The sequence below is a fragment of the Corvus moneduloides genome, chromosome 1 (assembly GCF_009650955.1).
Source record: "Corvus moneduloides isolate bCorMon1 chromosome 1, bCorMon1.pri, whole genome shotgun sequence".
NCBI lineage: Eukaryota > Metazoa > Chordata > Aves > Passeriformes > Corvidae > Corvus > Corvus moneduloides.
This window is the reverse complement of record NC_045476.1, coordinates 65180038-65203785: the sequence shown is the minus strand read 5'-3', so window position 1 is coordinate 65203785 and position 23748 is coordinate 65180038. Positions and strand designations below refer to the sequence as shown.

General features: G+C 40.8%; 1 protein-coding gene across 2 annotated transcripts in view; it reads left to right on the top strand.

The window, feature by feature from the left end:
* Positions 1 to 3015: 3015 nt before the first annotated feature.
* Positions 3016 to 23748, top strand: part of ST8SIA6 (ST8 alpha-N-acetyl-neuraminide alpha-2,8-sialyltransferase 6) — a 46252-nt gene continuing 25519 nt past the window's right edge. Inside the window, exons 1-4 of one of the 2 annotated variants that reach the window (XM_032113506.1) lie at positions 3016 to 3570; positions 3803 to 3898; positions 13005 to 13103; positions 18615 to 18701. In XM_032113506.1, coding sequence (XP_031969397.1) covers positions 3476 to 3570; positions 3803 to 3898; positions 13005 to 13103; positions 18615 to 18701 — 377 coding nt within the window. In that variant the 5' untranslated portion in view covers positions 3016 to 3475. The remainder of the gene's footprint in view (positions 3571 to 3802; positions 3899 to 13004; positions 13104 to 18614; positions 18702 to 23748) is intronic. The other variant, XM_032113497.1, reaches the window with a different exon arrangement.

Sequence of the window (23748 nt, the reverse complement as noted above, 5' to 3'; positions counted from 1 at the left end):
TTAGTCCTTGCTGTTTATCATTACGTAAAACCATGTTGCCCAAAACCGTGGGTGGAAATAAATGAAGAAGTTGTGAAATGCAATGAACCAATGACTTTCTCCCAGTTTGAAACACATATGTTTCAGTTTTGTGAATTTGCTGTAATTTTTTTTTTGCTAAAAGCACTCACGTTGATGGCTACACTAAAAATACCCAAACTGATTGTCTCGCACCAACTCCTCACTGTGCGGACTCTCATGCTTTCCCAGATCATGGGACTCCAGTTTCACTGAACATCTTTAGCACCTTTCTCTTTTTCCTAATTGTAACAGTCATCTCTCCTCCTATTTGCAATAACTAATATCCCTATGACAGCCATTGCCTCGATGAGAAGGCAGCACTAGGAAAGCATTTAATGAACATTAATTGCTTCTTAATATGATTTAGGTGCTGGAAATAAGAAGGCTAAGCTGGCTCCATGTGACCAGCAGCCCTACAGCACCTCCACCAGACTCCTTTCGAGATGCAATCCTGACAACCTGGGGGCAGCAGCCTTTCATGGATGATAACCAAGGCTGCATTTTGCTTTTCCAAATTAGCAGCTAAGTAGGGCTGTAGGAGCTCAGTAACAAAGTCATGATGACACCACCTGGCTGATTAGTGATCTCTTCCTTCTGTGCAAGCCAGCAATTATCAATTCCTGCTGACTTCAGAAGCTAATGGGAATCAGAGGATGGGGGATACTGCCAAGATGCAGCAGCTTCCAGCTGTGAGGAGGAGGACAAGATGGGACACAGACTTTGTGTCAGTCTCTGTCTTTTCCTGTGTGGCACCTTTGGCACCTGTGCCTTTATCATTTTGACCCTCTACATTGCATCACCTCACACCATCACTTCTGACATGGCAACACCATATAAGAGAAACTTGGTCTTTTGAATCCAGCATTCCTGAATTCTGATTCACCATTGATTCTCATCTCACCCTCCAGTAGGGTCACTTAACCTTTCTACTAAGCTGCTGTGCCAGGAAATTAAGGCTGGTAGCATTTAAAGATACTGTGACAATCAATCAATACAAGTTTGTAAACTTGTTAGTAAACAACAAGCACCAAGTGCCAAGTCTAATTTAAACACATATAGTTTATAATCTTCCCATTTTCTTTGCAAGAACTTTAATATGACACAAAGATTAACCTTCTGATCTCAGAAAAAAAAATCCTTACTGGTATTATAGACTAGTGTTGGCAGCAGACCTCTAACTTGAAATATGATGTCCTCACTGGCATCACTAAATTTCCCATGGATTAGCTGACAGTGATACTTCAGGACTCATGGGAAAACTGTATTGCAGAGGGAAATAACAGTGAGGGAAAAAAACCAAATCTTTTTCTGGACTGTAATTCTTAGTTTTCTTTCATTCAGAGCTGGAACTGAATACCACTAGGCTTTCTAAGATGAAAGACTTACTGTTTTACATAGAGTATTTAATGGATATTATGAAATAGTTGATGATATCCACTAACATAAGCAGGAGCCTTCATGTTTTACAGAGGTGATGGGGGATTGAAATTTCCAGTATCTGCTGATCAATAAACATACACCTACCTTGAAAAGCTTGGCCCCCTACTTGTTCATATACAGTGTTAATTGGTTTTATAGGCCTGAAGCAAGCTTTTGGGAAATGGTGATGAGCCATCTTTATGTTCCAGACATTTATGATTCACAACAATCTCAAACCAGCAAACTTCTTCAGGACTTCAGAAGTCTTAACTCTGGCTTTGTTTCGCTATTACAACTAAGTACGTCAAAGCCAAGAAGACAACTGAGCCTTGCTCCGGGGGGGATTGTGCAATGAGCCATTCGGATACCTGCAACCCCTTGGGACACCAGACAACTGCTTCTAGCTCCCTCCCACCAGCACCCACAGCCCTGCTCCTCAGCGAGCTAATGAATGCCCCAAAAAATCATAGATATTTCCCTGTATATGCCATCACAATCACAGCTGGTGCTGTGCTGTTCCTCTGGTGCACTATTGGCATGCTGCTTCTTATTGTCATATCTAACCACTCACAATATCAAGTCCATGGTACTTCATTAATATAGTTGCAGCAGAGCTCTTTGAGGCTTTCCAGCCATTGTTTGAGAACAGAGGAGCAGCAGCTTCAAGGCTTAAGGAAATGCTAACAGATACAGAAAACAGGAAGGATAGGGAAGACTCTGCAAAAACAAGGTGTCAGAGAGCTCGTGATTGAAAGGCTGCTGTAAGTCACAGCATCTACTACCCACTCTTTTAATAAAGGAGGCCTAGTTATTGGCACCTTGTCACCTTACTAGGTTTCTCATACCAATGGCTGGCTTGGGAAAGCAACACTGCATGCACCATTAGGTAGAAAGATACAAGCTTACTACAGAAACATTTCTTTGCCAAAACCACTGCAAATCATAGACTCGTAGAATGCTTTGGGTTGGAAGGGACCTCACAGACCATCTAGTTCCAGCTGTCCTTTACCATATGCAGGGACACCTTCCACTAGGCCAGACTGATCCAACACCTCCAGGGATGGGGCATCCACGGCTTCTCAGGGCAACCTGTTCCAGTGCCTCACCATGCTCACAGTAAAGAATATCTTCCTAATATTCAATCCAACCTCCCCTTCTTTCAGTTTAAAGCCATTCCACTTGTCCTATCACTACATGTCCTTGCTAAAAATTCCCTCTCCAGCTTTCTTGTAGGCACTCTTCAGATACCAGAAGGCTGCAACGAGGTCCCCCCAGAGCCTTCTCTTCTCCAGACTGAACCACCCCAGCTCTCTCAGCCTGTCTCCACAGCAGAGGTGGTCCATCCCTCAGATCATGTTCATGGCCCTCCTCTGAACAGGTCCACGTCCTTCTTATGTTGGGGGGTCCCAGAGCTGCACACAGTATTCCAGGTGGGGTCATTTTTATCTACAAAATACATATTTTTATAACATACCTTCTATAAGACAAAACACAGCACACATTGACTATTATTTTTTAATTCAGATAAAGAGCAATTGAAGTAGCAGCGGCTTCACTACACCAGCCACGGGACAGAACTGCCTGCCCTCGCCAGACAAGCCCCGCACGCTACTCCCGCCGCGGTCCCACATGGCGCCCCTCTCCCCTATTAAAGTTAGGGCACTTTCGACTCCCTGGGTCCGCCGCCCTCAACACCAGGAAGCGCCCCGACACCGGGAAGTTCCCCGAGCGGCCGCAGGCACAAGCCGAGAGCAAAGGCCGCCCGGGTGCCTCCCTCACGCCGGCCGAGCCCCGCCGCCCCCCGCCAGCACCGGCCAACCGGGCCCGCGCGGCGGCCGCGGTGGGAGGGGGGGCTGATGGCGGCGGCGCAGGGCTGCGGGCGAGGGGCGGAGCGCAGAGACCCTGTGGCTGCCATGGCCGCCTCCCCCTCCCCGCAGTCTCCCTTAAATACTATGGGGCGGCCGTGACTGCGGTGGGTGCTGCTGCCGAGCGCACTATGCGGGCTGTCATCGCCTTGGCCGCGGCGCTGGGCAGCCTGCTGCTGGGAGGCTGCCTCCTGCGCCTGGGCGGCCAGCAGCCCCTCCGCGCCAGGTAGGGCGGCCTCGCCCGCGGTCCGGAGCCGGCTGGGGAGGGACGGAGGGAGGAGCGGGACGAGCCCCGCGGGGCGCGGCGGAGCCCGGCACGGTGCCCCCGGCACGGTCTGGGCTCGGCGCGGGTGCTGGCGGCTGTGAGCGGGGTCGTGGGCAGGAGAGCGGCGCCGCTCGCGCCGGGTGATGTTCAGTCACTGGTCCTGACAACTTTGTTTTCTCGTCTCGCTTGCCAGGGGCTGGGAGGAGGAGGCAGGAGTAGCGGCTGTCACGCCGAAAGTGGTGCGAGCCCTCAGGTCTCCCCTGACGCCCCTTCCTCAGACCGAGAACAGGTACGGGCTGGCCGCCCGCAGGTGGGTCCGTGAGGTCGGGTCTACAAAAGCAGAAATTCGCCTTCGCTCTGGTTCATTCTTCCTTTTGTTTCGGCAGCTTGATCAGAGAGAATGTTAGAGATTATTAGAGAAAATGACACTTTGCTTTAACTGTAATGAATTAATTTGCTTATGGGCCCTCTTAATGACGGCTGTCACTCTGCCGTTGGTTTTGAGCCCAATAAAATGTTGCGTAGAGCAGTTTTGTTAGTGTACGATGCAAAAAGTGCCTGCTGCATGGCATGTTCCAGGTATCTTTTATTCTTCTTTCCAGGAAGGTGGAGCTGGGGCTGGGTAACACTGTTACTGTTTTTGTAATGTGTATTTAGTTAAAAATACGGTTTTATCATTTACAGACCATAGGAGGAAGGTGAGACACACGAAGCCTGTTTCATTTTGTGTTGGCATCGTACTTTGTGGGAGCCCCTTCACTTGATCCTGTGTCTTGACCTTTCAGATCAGTGTAGATCTTTGCTTTACAGCCTGTTATTTTATACTGTGAAGTTTAATATGAAATACTTCATAAAATCAGCTGTGAAACAAGTTGTGTCTTATATGCAGATTTCAGTACTAATGACTTGTTTTCAGGCTCTTGAGTCCTCACACACTGTAGAAAAACTAATAGTGCATAGGACGGTGGTGTAATCCACGCATGAGATAAATACTACATAAGAAGTAGTTTTGAAATATTTTTTGCTTTTCTCTTTTACTTTATATGACCTTATTAACATTGCCGTTTTCATGACTATTATATGTTAATATGTATTATGGTCAAAAACACATAATAAAAATTAGAAAGAACTTAAGAATTGGGTCTTTCACAGAAACTGTCATGTCCTGGTTGTGTTGAAGACAATAGTGACAGTGCAGTTAACCTTACTGAGGCCACCATCTCACCCAATCTAGTTGAATTTGACAGCCTATGCTTTCCCTAAGTGAATGCAAGTGATGTTCTAGTAACCATTGCAGTGTACTGTAACAATGCATTACTTAATGTGTTTCCGATGAGAGACCCTTGTGCTCCCTCCCTCAAAATTTATAACTTTCAAAAGCTGTAAGTTTATAGCATCTTTCAAAATTAGCGTGAAAGAAATGGAACAGAATTCTGTAAATGCTCCTATCTGGTGTTATGAGCTTCTAGCCTGCTTCTCTTTCCTATTCTCATTTTTTTCCCTTTCTGCCTTTTTTCCCTTCTTTCCCTGGTTGCAATGTATTGGTTTTGCAGTATGTACTCAGTTCTGCTTTGCCTTTTTTTGTAGTCATTACTCCATTTTTCTCTCTGTTTTGAGTTATGTCTGTGGTTTCCCCCCGGCCTGTCTCCTCACGCTTTTCCCTGCTAGTTTCTGAGCTGCATCTCCTTTCACTCAGCTCTGTATGCTATACCATGGAGTTGAACTGACTAGAAATGCTGGCAGAGAGCACTTCAGAGAACAGCCTAGCTATTTCCCATCTGCTGTTAGTACACTCACAACTGGAGCAAAGAAAGTAGAAGAAACACATACCAGAGAGGTCTGAAAATTCATGGCATGTTTTTAACCTTTGTAATAGGGAAAGTGAGCTTGAGATTTTAAATGTGTATTTTTCCTTATTCTACTTGGAGGATTTTAGCACTAATTTGGAGCTAGTTTTGGTCAACCTGAAATTGTATTTCTTCATGACTAACTGATTGCAGAAGTGTGTCAAATAAATAATTCACCAAAGAAAGTTTCAATTTACTCAAGCTCCTGTAACCATAGTGTCTTTGGAGAGATGTCTTGCCAGCTAGATCCAGGAGTGGATGTGCTTTCTCACCTGAGTGGCTATGCTCAGTAAGACAGGAGTTTGTGGTGCATGTTTGGCGTATGAGAAAGGAGAGAGAGCTGCTGGACTGGACTGACCAGGAGCTGTTACTTCATCCAGAGAGCAGCAAGACTGGGCAGGGAGCCATGCTGGAGGGGTTTGATCCAGGCAGCAGCTGGGCTGGGCCTGGCTAAGGGCCATGCTGGAGAGGTTTGATCCAGAGAGCATCTGGACTCATTCAGGAGGTTCAGACCAATCCCTCAGTGATGGAGATGGATGGTCTGGTCAATAGGAATTAGATTCCAGTGTGCAGTGGGGAAGTATGGTTCTCCTAAACTACCCTGATCATTTGAATGGCATTGTTGTGTTATTGACAGCAACGTCCTTTCCTGCATAAGTGGATGTGCATGGATCTTTCCAGGAAAGGAAAAAGAAAAAAACCTTGGCACTATCCTTCTTGATCTCTAAGTATAAGTAATCTAGACAATCTTCACAGTCACAAGCTGATCTTTTTTCTTATCATGATTTCCTTTGCTGTTGGAGGCGTATTTGTAACCAGACATCTCCCGAAGAATCTCCAAGGCCCTATTATTCTGTTGCCTCGCAGTATTGAAAGCTAATCTGTTCTTTTACTTTGAGTAATTCTTTTAAAAGCATGAAACTGAAGGATGAAAGGGTGAAAGGCAGGGGATTGAATCAGACTGTCTTAGATATTTCGGCAGCTATTATGCGCAGCAATATTTAAATACATGGTGACCAGGCACCTAAAGTTCTCTGAAGATCTGTGTAGTAGTAAATAACCTTGAGTATGTGGTTTGTCTCTTACAGGACATTGCTTACCCCTTTTTCTTGTTAAGTGTTAGCTCATTGGAGCAATGTGACTGCCTCTACAGTGTGACTTGCAGGTTTTTTCTTGGGTTTATTTCACAGACTACTGTGCCTGTTAGTAGGGTTTCTTACTGAAAAGAAAGGCCATTGTTAGTAAGATATGTCTAGCAGTCCCCAGATTTATTCATGGAACCAGTATCATTTGTACTGCAATACTATGTTCTCTGGCAAATCCTCCTATCTATGCCTCCTACCATCCTCTCAATTTTTAAGCTGTAACTGCAAGTACAATTTCTATTTTCTTGAGCCAACAGTACAGCCAAAACCAGAAGTCTTTCATTTTTCTCACCTTTAAACCCTTGGTCTTCTTTGTCTCCTTTCCTCTCTCCCCAGCTGTGTTTGTGCAGGCATATTTGTTTGTGTAGTGGTTTCATTAATAGTAGTGCAGAAGGCTCAGTACTGCTAGTGCTTATCAGGGGAAAGTGAAAATAGTAAGAGAAGCTAGGTAGTCTTTTCTCTGTTATGAGGCCCAGGCTGTGCTGGGTTAAATTTAGGCAGAAATTCTAGCCCCTATTATACTACCCAGGAATATGTCACAGATAAATATTGGCAGCTCCTGCAAGGGGGGTGAAAATAGCACTATTTATATATACTTTACATAAAAGTAACGGCAAGGCAGAAGTACCCTGAAGAACTGACCACCATTGCTCTGTTATTCTGTGTTGCCAGTTTTAAGGCATTCACTTACTATTTCCCTAGCTTGCTCTCTGTCTTTGCAGGTCCAGGACAAGCACAGCGTAAAGACCACTGGGGTAATTGAACAGTGGGAGGAAGTGATTGAGGAGCCATGAGTAAACAAGTTAGTATTAATACAGTGTTCCACAGTGTTGGTTTCTCCAATTCCTCTCTCAGCAGCAGATCTTTGTGCAGGCCTAGGAAATAAGCAGCTATACTTAATTAACTATGCTACAGAGACCTGTACATTCTGTCTCCTGTCAAAATATTGCATACAGGCAGTCAGAAGGGAAAGAAGATACAGGCTAATACCACAATTATGGAGTAGCCTCATGTATGGCGCAAATAATTTGCTATGGTTTAGATTAGTCAGCAGTGGGTCCACTTCACTAATTTTACTGCTCTCTTAATATTTTGCCCCTTCATTCCCAAGCAATGCATGCAGACATATTTTAGGAGCACATTTTGAACACATGCCTCATGTATTAGTTCTGTCTAAATGAATAGGTGTTCAGTTGAAAGCTGCTGCCAGGACACATTTATGTTCTGACAGTGGTGAAAGGTTTCCCAGACTCTTTCTGTTTACTTGGTCCAAGTGAAACTGCTCTGTCATTCTGTCATGTGCCCTTGTAACATGATTTTAGTGTACCTGCCTTATTCTTTTCACTTCACCCACTATGAGGCTCTGAATGCTGCTTGTCATGTTACCTGTCATGCAGTTTATGGATTTTATAAATAAAAAGTATCTGATGTTACACATAACCCTGGTGAATGCACTGGAGGGTCTTTCAAGTAACTTAAAGATGCAGTTTGTGTTAAAGACCTGATTTAGTGTTCCTTATATAGGCAATGCCTCCATAGGAACTTGAACAAAGATAGTAGGATCAGTCTCTTTAACAGTTACTGTGATTAATGTTTCAAGACAAATTCTCACTACTGTGGTTTGATAAAGCCATTTTTATAGTCCATTTCACCAAGAATTTAAATTGTGTATTGCCTTATTAATCAAGGTGTTGTGAACTTTAAAAACGTCACTATATTCTTATCATCTGATTAATCTAAAATAGTGTCAAAGACAGCACTTAAGACCACCCTTCCTGGGGAAGTATGGATTGTGGTTTTTTTTTAATAGTATTCAACTAACGGATGACAAGATTCAAATACAAATTAGTCCCTTCAAGGGAGAGATTGAGACAGAAGATATTCACAATCTGGATAATTCTATTCAGTGCCACTTTGGTAGAATGATAAAAATGTGCAATTTTGCATAGAGAAGTTATCTTTTATAGCTGAAGATGCTCGGCTGGAACATGTTTAGAGCTCCTGTGCTGCTTCAGACAGACAAGGGCAAGAAGTTATGGAAAAGTAGAGCAACAACTGGTTCTGCTGGGTGTGAAGTGAATAGCCAATGAGTGGGATTTTCCCTTACTTTCAGTGTGGACTTACTAGGGAGGTGAAATTTTTGTTGCTTTCACTGCTGCCTGACAGTCCAGTTCTGAACAGTTTTGAAAATCTCATCCCACATTCTTTTGTTTCCACCTGATTTTGAAGGAAGTCTAGAGGAGTGGCCTTTCAGTCTTGGGCATATCTTCATGTTACACTACAACTCACAGCACCAGCTTTCCTTTTTCCATCTGCCTTTTTGTTTTCTTCCCTACCATTCCTCCATCTTATGCCTATACCTTTTTCCTACTCTGATAACTCTTTGGGGTTGAGTTTGGTTTTGTTTTTAAAGGGCTTCCCTTTTCTTTCCCTCCCTCTACCTTGTACCTTTCTGCTCCCCCAGAATCCCATGTTACTTGACATACCTCTCTGTCCGGTGATTCCCTGCACTAAGGTTCCCTGTTGTCTCAGGACTGAATGCTACAAGAGCAGCAAAAGGGACTATGGCCTTTCCATATAGTTTCTGTATTTCTTATTCTAAAGGTGAATACAATCCTTGTCTTAAAGAATTTTACACTTTGAGGATCTGCTGTCTTCACGAGAGCAAGATATAGAATAAAAACATGCTGATAAATATGGCACATGGTCTTAATCTACTGTGGATTTATTAAAGTACAGATGGTGTACTTCCTGAGTTCCTAGAATTACCATAGGAAGTATGTGGTCCTCAAGCTGTTCGTATATGATTTTAAAAAACCCTGTTTTTCAGATTTGCTCCAATGAGATTGGCTTTGAAAACATCTAAGCCCTAAGGAAAATGCAGCTGAAATTTCACTGTATCATCAGTTTTATGCGTTCAAGCCAAGAGACTGTTTCTACTTCGAGTTCTTATTTAGCTTAATAGTTAACGAAAGTAGTTGAATGTAGCCTGATATCTGTATTGTTAGGCACGTTATCTGATTTCATTGCAGAAGTTGTAGTGCTGCTCTAAGTAGTGAACAAAGATTGTCATCCACTAGGTCAGGTAAATTCATTTAGTGATAAATATTGCCTTGCACATTTGTCCAAAATGAGCAGAAATTTAATCTGAGTCTGATGTCTGCACAACTTTGCCATGAATAATGCAGTAGAAGTCTGGACTGTCTCTTGCACACCCATTTTTACCTAAATGCCACTCTGACAGTGAAACAGAAATTCAGAAATTTAACTTCTGATGGAATGAGTCATTGTTTTACATCTCTTGCAAAGAAATTGTTTTAATTTTGTACTTTTTGCACCATATAAAGAGCATTGAGTAAATTTTATGTGTAAAAAGCCACAGTAGAAGCATTTTGGTGATCTATCATGTGCCTGCACTATATGAACAAACAATTTAGATTACAATTCCTTTCTGGTTTTCTGCTCAATTGTGCCATTTTCACCAATCTTTGCATGGGTTATGGAAAGGGAGGGAAAGACTCTTTGTTCCTTTTTTTTTTTTCCATGATGGCTGTAAAAGTGACTGTGAGGATTTAATGACAGAACAGGGATTTATTTTGTTCTTTCTTTTTCTCTGACTTCCTCCTCTTTGAATTTTTCAGGTCTTGAAATGAGTGCATTAAAAAAAATTACGTATTAAAAAATGAGGCAACTTGCTTGCATTGATCTTATGAATTTAAAAGGACTAAAAGTCTGTGTAGTAAAGCTTGTGTTTGAGAGGATATTTATTCATTGCCCCATAGATCTCAGGACATAAATTAATAGGGAGCTGTAAGGACCTTGTAATGATTGTCTGCACAGAGTTGTGAAAGAATGTTGTTGTTCTGCTGCTGCCTGCGAACGCACCTCTCAGGGAGCTGATCAAACCTAACTGCCTGACTTGGTCATCCTGGCAGCCTTCACATGTTAGAGAGGGTCTCTTGTGACCAGCTGTGGCTCAGAAGGGCTGGGGTCACTTCTCAAATCAGCATCCAACATCTTAGGTTTTAGTTATATGGAAAGGCTTATTTGCAGCGGTAACATGTACTTGGCCTATATCAATAGTTCTTTTTTTTTTTTTTTCTTTTATTTAAGATGCTGTTTAGGCAGCTAAACTTTTGCCTGTAGCCATTTCTCTTATTTCAAGCTGCAGCTGCAGAATAATCATTTGAGGTTACTGAGCTAAAGAAGCAAGAGAGAGGAAGCATGATTTAGTGCTAAATAAATTTGTTTGAGAACTGGAAAGGGCCTACCTGGTTGGTCTGCATAGACAGAACCATTCAGACCAAGCTGCAATAAACCTGTGTACCAAAACTGTGTAGGCAGAATATTTGCTAGCCCTTGCTATGTGAGACCTGCAGAGTTTTTAGCTCTGAACTGTGTGCTCTGAGAGCCTTCTGCTATTTGTATGTCACTCCTTGAGAAAAAATGAGATAAAGAGCTGTATACAAAGGCAGCCAAGGAGCTCTCAGTGGGCAGTGCCAGTTGTTACAATCTATTGAAGTCACTGCAGAACTGAAAGGGTAGAGGTTTATGTTGTATTGTCTTACTGTTGCCCTCAACAAGGGGCATACAGACTGGATGCTTCCTTAGGTGCACTAAGTGTATACTGGGAAGAATTTCTTGGTGGTGGGGAAAAAAGGAAGAGGGCTGTTCTCTCTCCTCTGTGGCCTACATCCTGTGGGAATTGCTGCTAGGGGTGACTTAGTCTCTAGAAAATTCGTGGACAATGGAAAGAAAAAGAAAGGTGGTTCTTTCTTTTTCCTTTATGTCAGCTATGACCATGACAGTCAGTTCAGCAGCAAAATAAACAAGCATTTATTCTCCTTTCTTCTTCAGTCAGTCTTCTCATTTGAAGTGTTTAAGAAGAGGAAGCTCAGGAGGGACCTTATTGATAGCTGAAGGGAGGATGCAAGGAGGATGGAGCCAAGTTCTTAGTGGTGCTCAGTGGTAGAACAGAGGCAGTGGGCACCAACTGAAACACAGGCGGTTCCCTCTGACCATCAGGCAACTTTTTCACTGTGAGAGTGACTGAGCACTGGCACAGGCTGCCCAGGGAGGTTGTGGAGTCTCCATGCTTGGAGATATTCAAAAGCATCTTGATACAGTCCTTGATGACCCTCTCTAGGTGACCCTGCCTGAGCAGGGAGTTTGGACCAGATGATCTCTAGAGATGCCTTCCAACCTCAGCCACTCTGTGATCCTGTGGCTTGAAATGGCATCTTTCCCAAGCAAGATGACAAACTTCAAAATGAGTTTGTCAGAAATCTTGTTGGTAAGGGGTCTCCATATTGTAGCGGGTGAAGACAATGGGGTTTTGGTCCTTGTCAGTAAAAGCAGTGATGATTCAGAAGCTGTGTGTAAAGCAGGAAGACCCTTTCTCTTCATGTCAGTGCCTCTGTACAGGTACTTATCAGTTGTTCTTTAAGAACAGCATACAGCATCTCTGTCTTCTGTGTTTCTACTTCTGGTTTGGACAAATAGGCTGCATTGCCCAAGGGCTCTGTAAGCAGTAAATCAGGGGACAGAAGCAAAAAAGGAGGGGAAGGTGGCAGGGAGGAAGATGGTGAGGGGCAGAGAAAATAAAAATGCCAGAGGACAAATCTTTATGATAAATGGCAATCCACACGGTGGAAGGCTGGTGGTAGAGGAGGGCGATTGTATGAGATTTGACCTAGATACACGATGAACTGAGGTGAATGGAATAAGACCTTGGTATCTCAGTCATTTACTAATTTACATCTCAGTCTTCTACCAGGGCTGCCCAGAGCAAGAGGACCACACAGGAGTTTCGTGAAAATAAGACAGGAATTAAAGATCACTATCTGGCACTTGCCTTGGTTCCTTTTACAAATATTTGTTCTTGCTGTGTAAATAAAGAATAAACAAGGCAGGAAGTATTATGCTTGAGTCAGTAAGTTAAGACTGAAATATAAAGATCCACTTCACCTGTGGTGTTTCCTGTATATATTATATTTGCTCTGAATATTGCATTTCATCAACGATTTTAGGAAATCACATCTGCTAAATATTTTACTAGTGAATATTTTAGATATCTTCAAAACGTAATGTTCAAGAGCCTTTCCATTTAATTTATTTTTTTTAATTACATTTGCTGATTACAGTGTAAAGTGGAAAATATAATTCAGACTATGAAATAGGGTTACTTTAAAGAATCAAATATTTTATAGTCCCTACCAGCAAACTCTCCTTTAATGATAGGAGCTTCACAATAGAAGTCAGTAAGATTTGTTTCGCAATGTTTTCAGCTAAATCAACGGTTATTAATCTTATTGTCATAGCAAAGTAAATGTGACAACATTGGTAGAATATGTTCTCTCTTTTAAAGATTATTGCTTTTTCTCCTCCTGCTCCGTTTTAACAGAACAACTCTTAATAAAAATGGAATTTACCAGTTTGAACAGGCTTCAAAATGTAAGGCAATTCAGGACAACATTTTGTCATCATCCATCAAGAAGAAAAGGTAGGTGTTTGCTGTCCTTTCTGCTTTGTTTTTTTTAAATAGAAGGGTAAAAGACTGTCCTTTTTTTACATAATTCTTGGTATATTAACATGGAGCTATGCAACAGAAAACTGAATTTGTTCAACCAATGTTTGCTGCATTTTTTCTTTTGCATGATAAGATTTATTCGAGGTTGGATTTTAACTTTTTTATTTTCACAATACAAGATTTCTTCTTGTCAGTTACCAACATTTCATTCCAAGTTATTCACAAAAATATTGAGTAGAAATGTGGGATATAATTTCATTCTTGAGTGTTTTTTCCCTGACTGGTGAAAACTCCTCGTTTTTGTGAGCAACTTCAGTTAATGATTCTGTTCAGCATATTAACTAGAGTAAGTATGGAAATGCACTAGTATAAAGCCTTGCCAATTAGTTGCGTGAATTATGATAACTAGTCCACAGGAAACTAACAGTCCAATTTTAGACGCATTGAAAAAAACCCACCCCAAATTAATTTGGGGTTTCAACTTGCTGTTCTGTATTTCTCTGGCATGGAGAAAAATCTGTTTGATATCAGCCCTGCTCAAATTCCTTGTCACTTTCTAAAGTGAAAAGAGGAGAGGCAGCCCATTATTTTTTAACATTTTTCCTATATGGATGCACCAACAAATAAAAGGATACACCAATAAATAAAACATTGTAAGTAAGAAAGGTTTCACATTAGGACTGAGTTGCAGCTTAAAATGGATGGTGCCATGGTGTCTTTAAAACTGGGAGCTTCCCTCCCCACTCCCATCCATTTGGGAAGAGGAATGGAATGAGAAACAAAAGTGAGCTAAAAATAATTATATGAGTTTCCCTATTCAAAGTACTGGAGAAGTCAAATTTTTCCTTAAGGCCAGAACAACATTAAGTGATGATTTGAAAACTTACTGTCTTTTCTGCTTCCTCCTTACTTTCTTACTGCATTTAAAGATCTTTCACCTCTTCTTAAGTTCTCGTATTTCCAGCATTTTGTCTTTGCTCTTATTATTACTTATTTATTTATTTCTTCTTTCCCCCTCCCCCCCTCCTTCTTTACAATCTCTTCTCCCATTAATATTCCACGTGTTTCAGCAACACTATCATTGAGGTTTTTGTTCTTTTGAAAGGTGGTAGACCAGTATGTTTCTGATGCACTGATAGTGAGAGCTGAAACATAGACTGGCAGAGGTCAAAGAATGCAGCTGACTGAAAACTTGAGTGATTAACACCAGGAGAAGGAAAAGCAGTCACTGTATTGCCTTCAAAATCCAGAAACAGAATGTAAATGCTGTTGTTTATCCCACACATTGCAAAGTTGTACAGTCTTTGGAGCTCTTCCTATTGAGAACATTTTGGAGCTGAGATTATAGGAGAAACTTTAAAACATACAAGACCTTTATTCTGTGGTTAAAGAGAAAGGGGCTGCACCATTTAGTGAGGCAGAAGATGAATTGGGCAGGTAGGAAGAGAAACACGTTCTTGGAACACAGGAGCAAGGGATTGCTTTTTGCCGTGAATATTGCTGCTACTGCACTTCACTGAGAGGAGCTGCAGTGATTTTGTTGTTTTTCCAAGGTGTGACCTATGGGCATGGTATATATAAATGCTTTATATTGCAGTTCTGGACTTGCAGGGACATTCTGGACACTCCTGCCTCTTAAGTTGGAAGAAAAAGAAAAAAAATTACTTTAAAGCTTGTCAAATGATTTGATAGTAAGAAATGCTATGTAAGTGGGAAGTTATTATTATAGTAAGTATGTGCTGGTGGTGACAAAGAGCCTGAAATGCTGAGTTTTGTTAGCAGTTTCCCATTCTTATTCTAGAGCAAGCCCTGTGTACTCTGTCCTGGGGGCTTATAAAACTGGTAATTGTTTTGGTAGTATTAGTGTCCACAGGCAAAACAGATCCTCCCCTTATTTTGCACTTCCTGCCATTGTTTTTATTTGTTTCTTTCTTGACCATAAATGTGTCCTTTAGTAGAAATGTGTCCTTTTTTCACTCCTGCTGCTCAATCTTCCTTCTAATTCAAATACCTTTTTTACAAGTAGGTATTTAGTTTTAGCAAATAACCGGTGGGACTGCATCTGTCTGTTCTGACATTTTACCTGTTGGTCTCCATACTATCTCAATGCTTCTGTCCTTGCTGTTGTCCTTTAGATATCTGCCAAAAATCAGAAGATACTAATACTTTGTCAGTGCCTTGAATGTGCATAGTAATTCAACCTTAGTCACTGTAGTTAACATAGAAGGTCACTGCCTACCTGACAAATACTGTAGGAAAAAAAAAAAAAGCCTTCCAGGTGTTACTTGTCAGTCGGGCTCATATAGTATAAGTGAGTTTCCTACGACAGCAAGTTATTATAATGGTTGTGGTGCAGGTGGCAGACAAAAATAGGACAAAACAAAACATGTTCCATTCATTCACTCTTCTCAGCACTGTAATTATTATGTTGTCCAAGTATTTTTATAGCTCAATTTACCTGAGCTTTTTTAATCTTAATAATAAAACCCTTTTAGCATCAGTGAATATGTGCTGTAGGCTCCTGGGTGTCAGTGGAAATATATGTAATGTCCCAGCTCTTTGAAATGGAGCAGTGGAGAAGACGACTGTCTGGGTTACAGCAGAGTCATGAAATGATTCCCTGATAATCTGAACTGATTCCTTTGGAGAAGTAAGTCCCAAAGCCTCCTTTAATGCAGGAAATGCTAAAACTGGATTTCTGAGAGAGAAAAAAAAGCTTTCTGGGCTGTAAACCCAGCTGCAGCAAATCCCAGAGCTTCATGTTGAGTCTTTAAAAAATTATCTATTGGAATACTGTCTGTAATCAAGTGGAGTTCATTTCATAGAAACCTTTTATTGGTGTGAGCAGATGCCTTGCAGAGCTGCCACAGTTGGGAGCTCCTGTCCCCCAGGACAGCGTGCTGGGATGTCTCTGCTGCCTGCGGCACTGTGCCAGCTGGCAAAGATGAGTTCTGGCAGTCCGGAGTGTCTTTGTAAGTCACAAGAGGAGCTAAACTGGGTGCATAGGATGAGCAGAGGTGGTGTTCTGACTTAAAAAGACCTGGAAATCTTGCTTTTCTGTGTGAGCTGGTGAGCTTGGATACCTCCGAGCAAGAGCAGTTTGATCCAGTAGAGACAGCAGTGAAAAGGCTGCAGTGTTCTTGCTTTATAATTGGTGTTTTTACACTAAGTGCATTCATTTTCTGTTGCAAGTCTTAGAAGGTCCTTACAGTTTCTGACAGTTAGTGCCTGTTTCCTATGAGGCCTCAGAACTAGCATTATGGGTGATGCTTTCATTCTTCTCCTTACCAAATGTTTCCCTGTTACTTGCTAATAACTTTGTCAGTCCATGCAATTTCTCTCTGAATCAATGGTAATTTTTGTTTTCATTTCTGACTCTGATCTTCATCTTATCAATGTCTTTAGGCTAGAATTTGCTTTTTCTATATTTTTTTTTCTCCTGGATAATGATAGGCTAAGTAACTCTTCATGGTCTGTTATCCTATTAATTTTTGGAATTTTTTTATGAGTCCAAGCATCTAAGAGTGATTTCTTGTTTAGATTAAGGAATAAAACTAGATGAGTTATTCAACATCAGAATAGGCTGTTTTGGTCCTGTGCTTTTATCTCATTTTCACCCCACAAACACGCCCTGCCCTGCACTGCTCCTGACACTCGTCTGACCCCATGGTGACTCGATTTAGGTAGCAGCTTCAGCAGGAAAGTAGTTCCATTTTCTCTGGCTGCAGTTCCAAGGCTGATAACATACCAGCAGGCAGCTGCCAAAATAGGAGAACCTTGATCTCCATTTCCATCACTCTTTACTTATACTGGGTGTTGGGTTAGATGGATTCTTTCTTGATCTGGTTTCATACAATGAGGAAGAAGAAAATATATATGCATATCCTTTTCCTTCTGGATTATTTTTCTGCCCTGGTAGTAAAAGTGGCCTAAGAAGGCATATGACAAGTGTAAAACCTGGAAAAAGCAAAACAGAGGTGGAGTCAGGTAGGTCTACCTGTAGTGACACAAGGGAGAGAAATCATTTGGAGTTGGACTGGAAGGAGGAAGAATGTACTGCACCAGGTCTGATCAACTACAACTGCCATAAAACTAGGTTTTTTTTTTCTTTTCCTGCTTCTGCCAATTGAGTTCTCTTGAGTTGGGAAGGGCTCAGTAAAATCAGTTTAGTGAGAATCATCTAGTTCCATTAAGAGTTTGCTAAGTGTGGAGGATGAAAATTGTACATGTTGTCACAGGTGCAAACTTGACCCAGAGACCAGTTCTAATGCAGTATTCCTCTTTAAAGTATAATTTATTTTTCCATGTTGAAATTGGACATGATTTTACTCAGGGGTAGATAACTGAGTTACGTTTAGCAATTACAGTACTTTTATGAAGCAAACAATCTGATTTTTCAAATGTGGAACAGAGGGAAGGAAGCTTTCAGATAATTGACCTCTGCTGCTGCAACCACCAGAGTGGTTTTATGTATCGCTTTTAATCAATTCTCGTGCTCCATTTAAAACAAGTGACGTTTCTTGCCATCCCAACTCTTGTAAAACTGTTCAAAACAGACACTTCTAAGTTCCAGCTTAAATAAACTCACGATCATTTGGGTCAACATTAAGCTATTTTTGTTAAAATGAGTTGGGTCTTGTTTGGAGACTTGAGTCCCACAGAATTTTAGTCATGCATCCATACCATCTTTTCTTCCTATTACCCCAGTTATTATAAGTCAGTTACTGGTTTTTTTAAATCCTGTATTATGATCCAGGCACAAATGGGAGAAGTAGTAACATTGAACATGAAAGGAAAAAATGTCTCCGTTCTTTTGACTTAGATGTTACAAAGTATTTCACTTATGAACAAATTTATATCTCTTGAACATATTTTCAAGAGCAGAGAGCTCTTTGGTTATATGTAGCAATGTAACCAAAGTTCTCTTTTATGTAAAATAGCAGATTGTTTTATTTTAGAGACAATTTAAAGGAAAATTTACATCTCTAAATATTGGTCTATGGTCTTTAGATAATTGAGCTTTGGGGACACTATAAAGTAAATGAAGGAAGAGGCATAAGAAGTGTTATGCTTCATCGTGGCCTGCTAGTGCCACTTTTCAAAGCATTTTTAAAGTTTAAAAAACCAAGTAGAAGAGAATTATTTGTATTATTTTTGACTTTTGCACTTGATATGATTTCTAATAACTTCAAGATATTTATGGTCAGTTATGTAAGTTTGAAACAGTGGTACTTTAGAAAGTTTCTGAAGTTCATTAGGACATCAGTACTAAGAAGAGATGTTTAATAGGTCATGCTAGTTAAATGAGGGTAGTGTTGTTACAAATTACAAAAATAAAATGGGTCATGGAGTTCTAAAATCAATCTATTATATATGCACCATGCACATTATTCTCAATACATGCATCATTTGAATGTTTTTGGAGACTGTTTCTAAATATCCTTACATATATATTCTAGTGTTTGATGTTGTTTCCTTTTTTAGATACTCAGAAGATTATTATCTTCACATAGTCACAAAACTGCAGAACTGCACCTGGGTAAGGAAACCAGAAGAATCTACAAAATTCAGGTAATTTTCATTCTCTCATTTAGAAAAACTGTTTACCCTAGATTTTTCTAACAAGGCATAAATTTAAATATTCCCTTTTAAACAGATAATTTTGTATTGCTTGTAGTGATTTCTATGAATCTTTTGATGCTGGGGCTCTTCTTGTTTGTTGGAACTTAACTGTGCAAACTGAGTAGAATAAAAGAACTACATAAATAATTTCACTTATTTCCACTATAATGAATAGTAAGCCAACTTAAGTAGAATGAAATAAAATATTCCTGGCACAAACCCTACAGTATTAAAAAAGTATTGATAGTGTTATTTTGTCCATCTGAACGGGCACTCTGATAGAAGACTGTAATGAAGCAGTGTATTCCTTACCCCAAGACTATTGCCTCTATTACAGAAGTGCCCAAGGCACTCATTAGGTTTGACACTGCATGTCATGGCCCCTGAGCATGATGGCACGTGATTCCATCTGTCCTTGTTTGGGGTGGCACAGAAGCACATGCTCAGTAGGGATGGTGATCTCTGAAAAGCCTAAACTCTCATTTGGAAATGCATCACGCTGGTTCTAAAGAACAGCTTCACTGTGCCATCCCTGTTTTCTCCAGGGCAAAAAGCTCTCTTGAATTATGTTTTTGCATGGATCAGAATTAAAGATTCTGTCATGATTGTTAAAAATAAATAAACCGACCTATCTTCCAACTCTTTGGAGTTAACTAGCATTGAGAACTAAATATCCACATGCTCAGCATGATACCTTTGGAAGAAGTAGTTTTGGGGCGGGGCAGGATGGGGTAAAGGGTTTTGTGCAACATAAATTGCTGTGTTTGCTGTGTATAACAACTGACTAATGGTGTTTCCCGAAGCTGAGGTAGGAGTATACATGGAGTTAAAGAAACTCTGCATCGACTCAGGCAGGCCTTAGCTGTGCACAGAGATATCAAGCATGATAAGGAGCTGTAAAGCAGCCCATTCCATTTCAGAACAGGCAAGTGTCTTGCACAGAGTTGACAGGAGGTGAAGCTGCTCTCACCTGCTCCTCACCTTGCTACATTTAGGCTTTTAGTTTTCCAATCTGTTGGTTTTTTTTAACTTCTCTTCCTTCCAAACAGACCAGCCACCGCGTACCAGCTATTTGCTTCTGCTATACTGGGTGTTTGAATCAGTGGCACAGTAGCCACTCCTTGGTCCAGCCTGACTTCATTTATTGCTTATACAGTCTCCCCCCACTGGGCCAACTTCTACTTCTTCTAGGCTTATGGGAATCAAACATCCAAAACATAATGCAAGACTGGACTTTAAGTACAGGATGCTTCCTGTTCCTCCTGCTGTCTTTGGCTTCCAGCAAGGAGTATGGGTCATAAGTACTCAAGGTGTGTTAGGCAACCAATGATGAAACAAAAAGACAAAATTGTGGGATGCACTAAGCCACCAAAAAAGGGTGGACTGTATGTACGTTGAGGTGATCTTACTAGCTTTAATTTTGCTCAAATACCAAGCAGAAAACCATCATTTAAAATCCGTGTTTCAGCACAGGCTGGACAAACTTGTTACTGAATCAACATTCAAGGGCTGAGCTGTTATGGTTTCCTTGGTTTTTAACACCCAAACCAGCTGGAGTATTAGCTAGTTCATATGTACATAACCCATGCTGCAATTCTGATGACAGTACTTTGTATTCTTCTAATCCTGAAATTTGATCACATTTGATGTCATCAAAGATTTCCATTGATACGACCAAGGACTGGTACTTTGTTGTAGGGCACTGTGAATCATTATTTTACAAAAGATGGATTTTTTTGCATAAGTCTTTTCTTTCTTTTTTCATTCTCAAAATCTTCTCTATTGTTTTTTGGAGATAGGATATTAAAATTTTACAGTTGTCCTTAATCCAAGACCTGGATTTTCTGTACTGGAGATTTTCAAGGCTCTTAGCAGTTGGTCAATAGAGGCTTTAAAAAAATATATTTTAAAAAGAGGAAACCCAATTTTCTATAAAATTTGCTGCCTAAATCTCCATGCTTATAGCGCTCCCAGACTTATTCATCAGACTTAAGCCTGGAACTAGCTTTGCAGGGGCACTTTAGCTGAGAAATGATGCATTAATAGAGCTATGGGGAAGAAAATGTTTCTAGAATTGCAGTGAAATAAATGAATTAATAATCCCTGGGCAGTAGATCTCTTCCTTTGTCTGACTTAGCCTAGTGTCAGTAATAGCTATGTAATACAAATATTATACAGTCTGAAAATCTCATTAAGTAGGTAGATAAACACCCATTTGCAGAAGAGGAAATTAATCTCAGGTGGGTTGTGCAGCAGAAATTGGGTACTACAGCCAGCCACCTTCTGCAGGAGAAACTTGAAGCTGCCTGCATCCCATTATTCACCTGCCAGTGCCACCAGAAGTCTGCCCGCTGACAAGACTGCAGAGAAGCTGCTTGACTTCTTTTCCTGTTTGTCCATCTGTTAAATGGAGAGAACGCTTAGATGCTTCTCAGGCGTGGTGTCAATTTCATGACATCTCTCTATTATCCTGAAGTTCTGAAGAACAGGCGTGCATATTTATAAGGGATTTAATATCTTATGCTTCAGGGCATAAACTAACCTCTAATTAATAAGGTTCAAGAGCAGCTTCTCCTGGGGTAGGTAATTTTTCAGAGCTTTCCTGTGTTTTCCTCTGCAGCTTTTCCTGTTGGCTTCCATCATGCTGCTAGTGGAGTGAAGGAATATGTGATCTTAGCCAGTAACTCTTATGTTCCTAGAAGACAGCACTGTGTGCCAAGGAGTGCACGTCCGTTCTCATTGTAAGCCGCTCTCCCAGCAGATCCAGGCCAAATAAAATAATATAAATTAGAAGTGCAATGCAGGAAAGAAATACTTCTTTTTATTTGGCAAAAGGGCTACAGCTGACAGCCATGTCTGGCACAAACTACAGTGTTTTTTGCCAACTCCCTGTTGGAGAGCAGAGTGCAGGAGTCCAGGTTGACCCTCTACTACCAGGCTCAGCTTTGTCATGCAGCTGTACAAAGTGTGTCCCTTTGTTGTCAGAGGGCTGCCCATTCCCAAATGGCTCCCTCTAAAGCTGCTCTGCTGTGCAGGTTCACATGCTCTTTGCTAGGTTGCTCTCTGGCAGTGCTCAGTGGTTCTTGACAGCTACGTGATGTTTACACATGCATTTCTAAAAATCAAGAAGAACCAGGAAGCAAGTACAAGCCATGAGGTTCCCTTAAATACCTCCCATATCCACAGTCACTCTACTGTGGTTTATTTTTGTCCAGACTCTGTCAGGGAACCGATCTCCTGGCATTTCACTTATCTTAGTAGCCATAATGGTGACATCAGCATTGCCAGATATAGGCTGCCCTCAGAAGAGCAAGTGCAAGCACTTGGTTCATTGCTCTTGAAATCTAGTTAAGATTTATTGTGCCCCACAGTAGTATTTGTCAGTCCTTGTTAAAGAGGCTTTATCTAACTTCACAATAGAAGCTAGCAAAGGGTTAGTTACCAGAAGTGGTGTAAGTAGCATCCTGCTAATAGTGATTTTGGGAGTCTTCTCCAACATTTACTGCTAGGGACGTATGGAAAACTATTTTTTATTCAGACTTTTTCTTTATGAAATTCATCTTCTCTTGACCTTTTTAAAATTTCTTTTGGTCTTTAGAGCTCTATGATCATCTAGCATCTCCCATTATGCCTTTGCTTCTAAGCCCGCCTGAATTCTTCCTTCCTTTTCAGATTTACATCAGCTCTAATTTGTTTTAGACAGAGCAAGTCCTCGGATTTCTTGATTTTAAGAGAGAAACTTGGTAGAAACTTGGAAGGGTAGGGGAAATAATCTCACAGCTGCCTGGAAGGGTCATCCTTAAAGCTCTAGGAAAAAAAGCTGTGCCTGGGTAGATTTCTCTGCAAAGGGTCTTCTAGCTACAGTCAGCAGAGTCTCAAGTTCCCTAGGTAACCTGAATATCAATTATTATATTAGTATTCTTCAAAGGTTTTCCACTTTAAAGAAATGTTTCATTAGTGCAACAAATTACAGAGCCCAATTAAGTGCAAGCTGTAATTGTTTTTTACACCTCCACATCTCTCTGCTTTACAGACTTTTAAGCTTGATTTATTCTCATTTGGGATATACATAAATGGTATCAAATAATCTGCAGGTTTTCAAAATAGTTGCAACTCCAGTTTTCGCAGAAAGCTACAAAATAGTTAAAACAGCCCTCAAAATGAGGGGAGAGAGGTTACAGGGAAAGGCTAAGCAAATTCTGTCTTTCAGAGAAGCCTCTGAGCGTTGTATTTCTGGGCTATCTGACTGAGCTTGAAGCCTGGCAAAGTAATGCAACAGTGCTCCAGGAGAGGTATCACACTGGAATAGTGAGCTGTGGGTACTGGGCCCTCTCCCTATGGAAAGAACATTCCAGACAAACCTTACTTGCATCTCATAATGAAGGGAGAAGGATGTTCCTAGGTGTAAAATACAGATTTAAAATTCCTGCTGTTACACTGCAGTTTAGCTGGCATGATGTTCCCCCCGACCAAAATATTTTAAATTTTCTTCTTTTTTAAAGGAACATTACTACTTTAAAAAAAGAACATAGACTCTTGAAGAGTTAAAAGATCAACCATTTTCCTGGTCCTGTTATTTTCCCTCTGCCTTTTTACTCTACTTGACCTCTATTACCCTTTTCCCACTTTGTTTAACACACACTTTTGAGAAGAGATATATTCCTGCAGATTATAGAATCCTACTTCTTGAAGAGATTAGTTTTGTTGCAGGCTACACTCTAACCCATGTAACAGTATTGCATATCACATCTGTGTACTGCAATGAACCCCAGCTGAAACACAAATAAAACACACTGCAAGGTCAATTTATGCTTATATAAGCTCACACCACCACATAATCAATAGCTTTTCTAACACTAAACAGATCAATATTTCTGCTGTAATCTCTGAAATCTTCGAGTTTACAAGAAAATACACAGAATTCTGGGACTGCAGAGTGGTTTAAGAGTATATTTGCTGCACAGATTTAATAGATCATATGTAAAATAATGAGTAT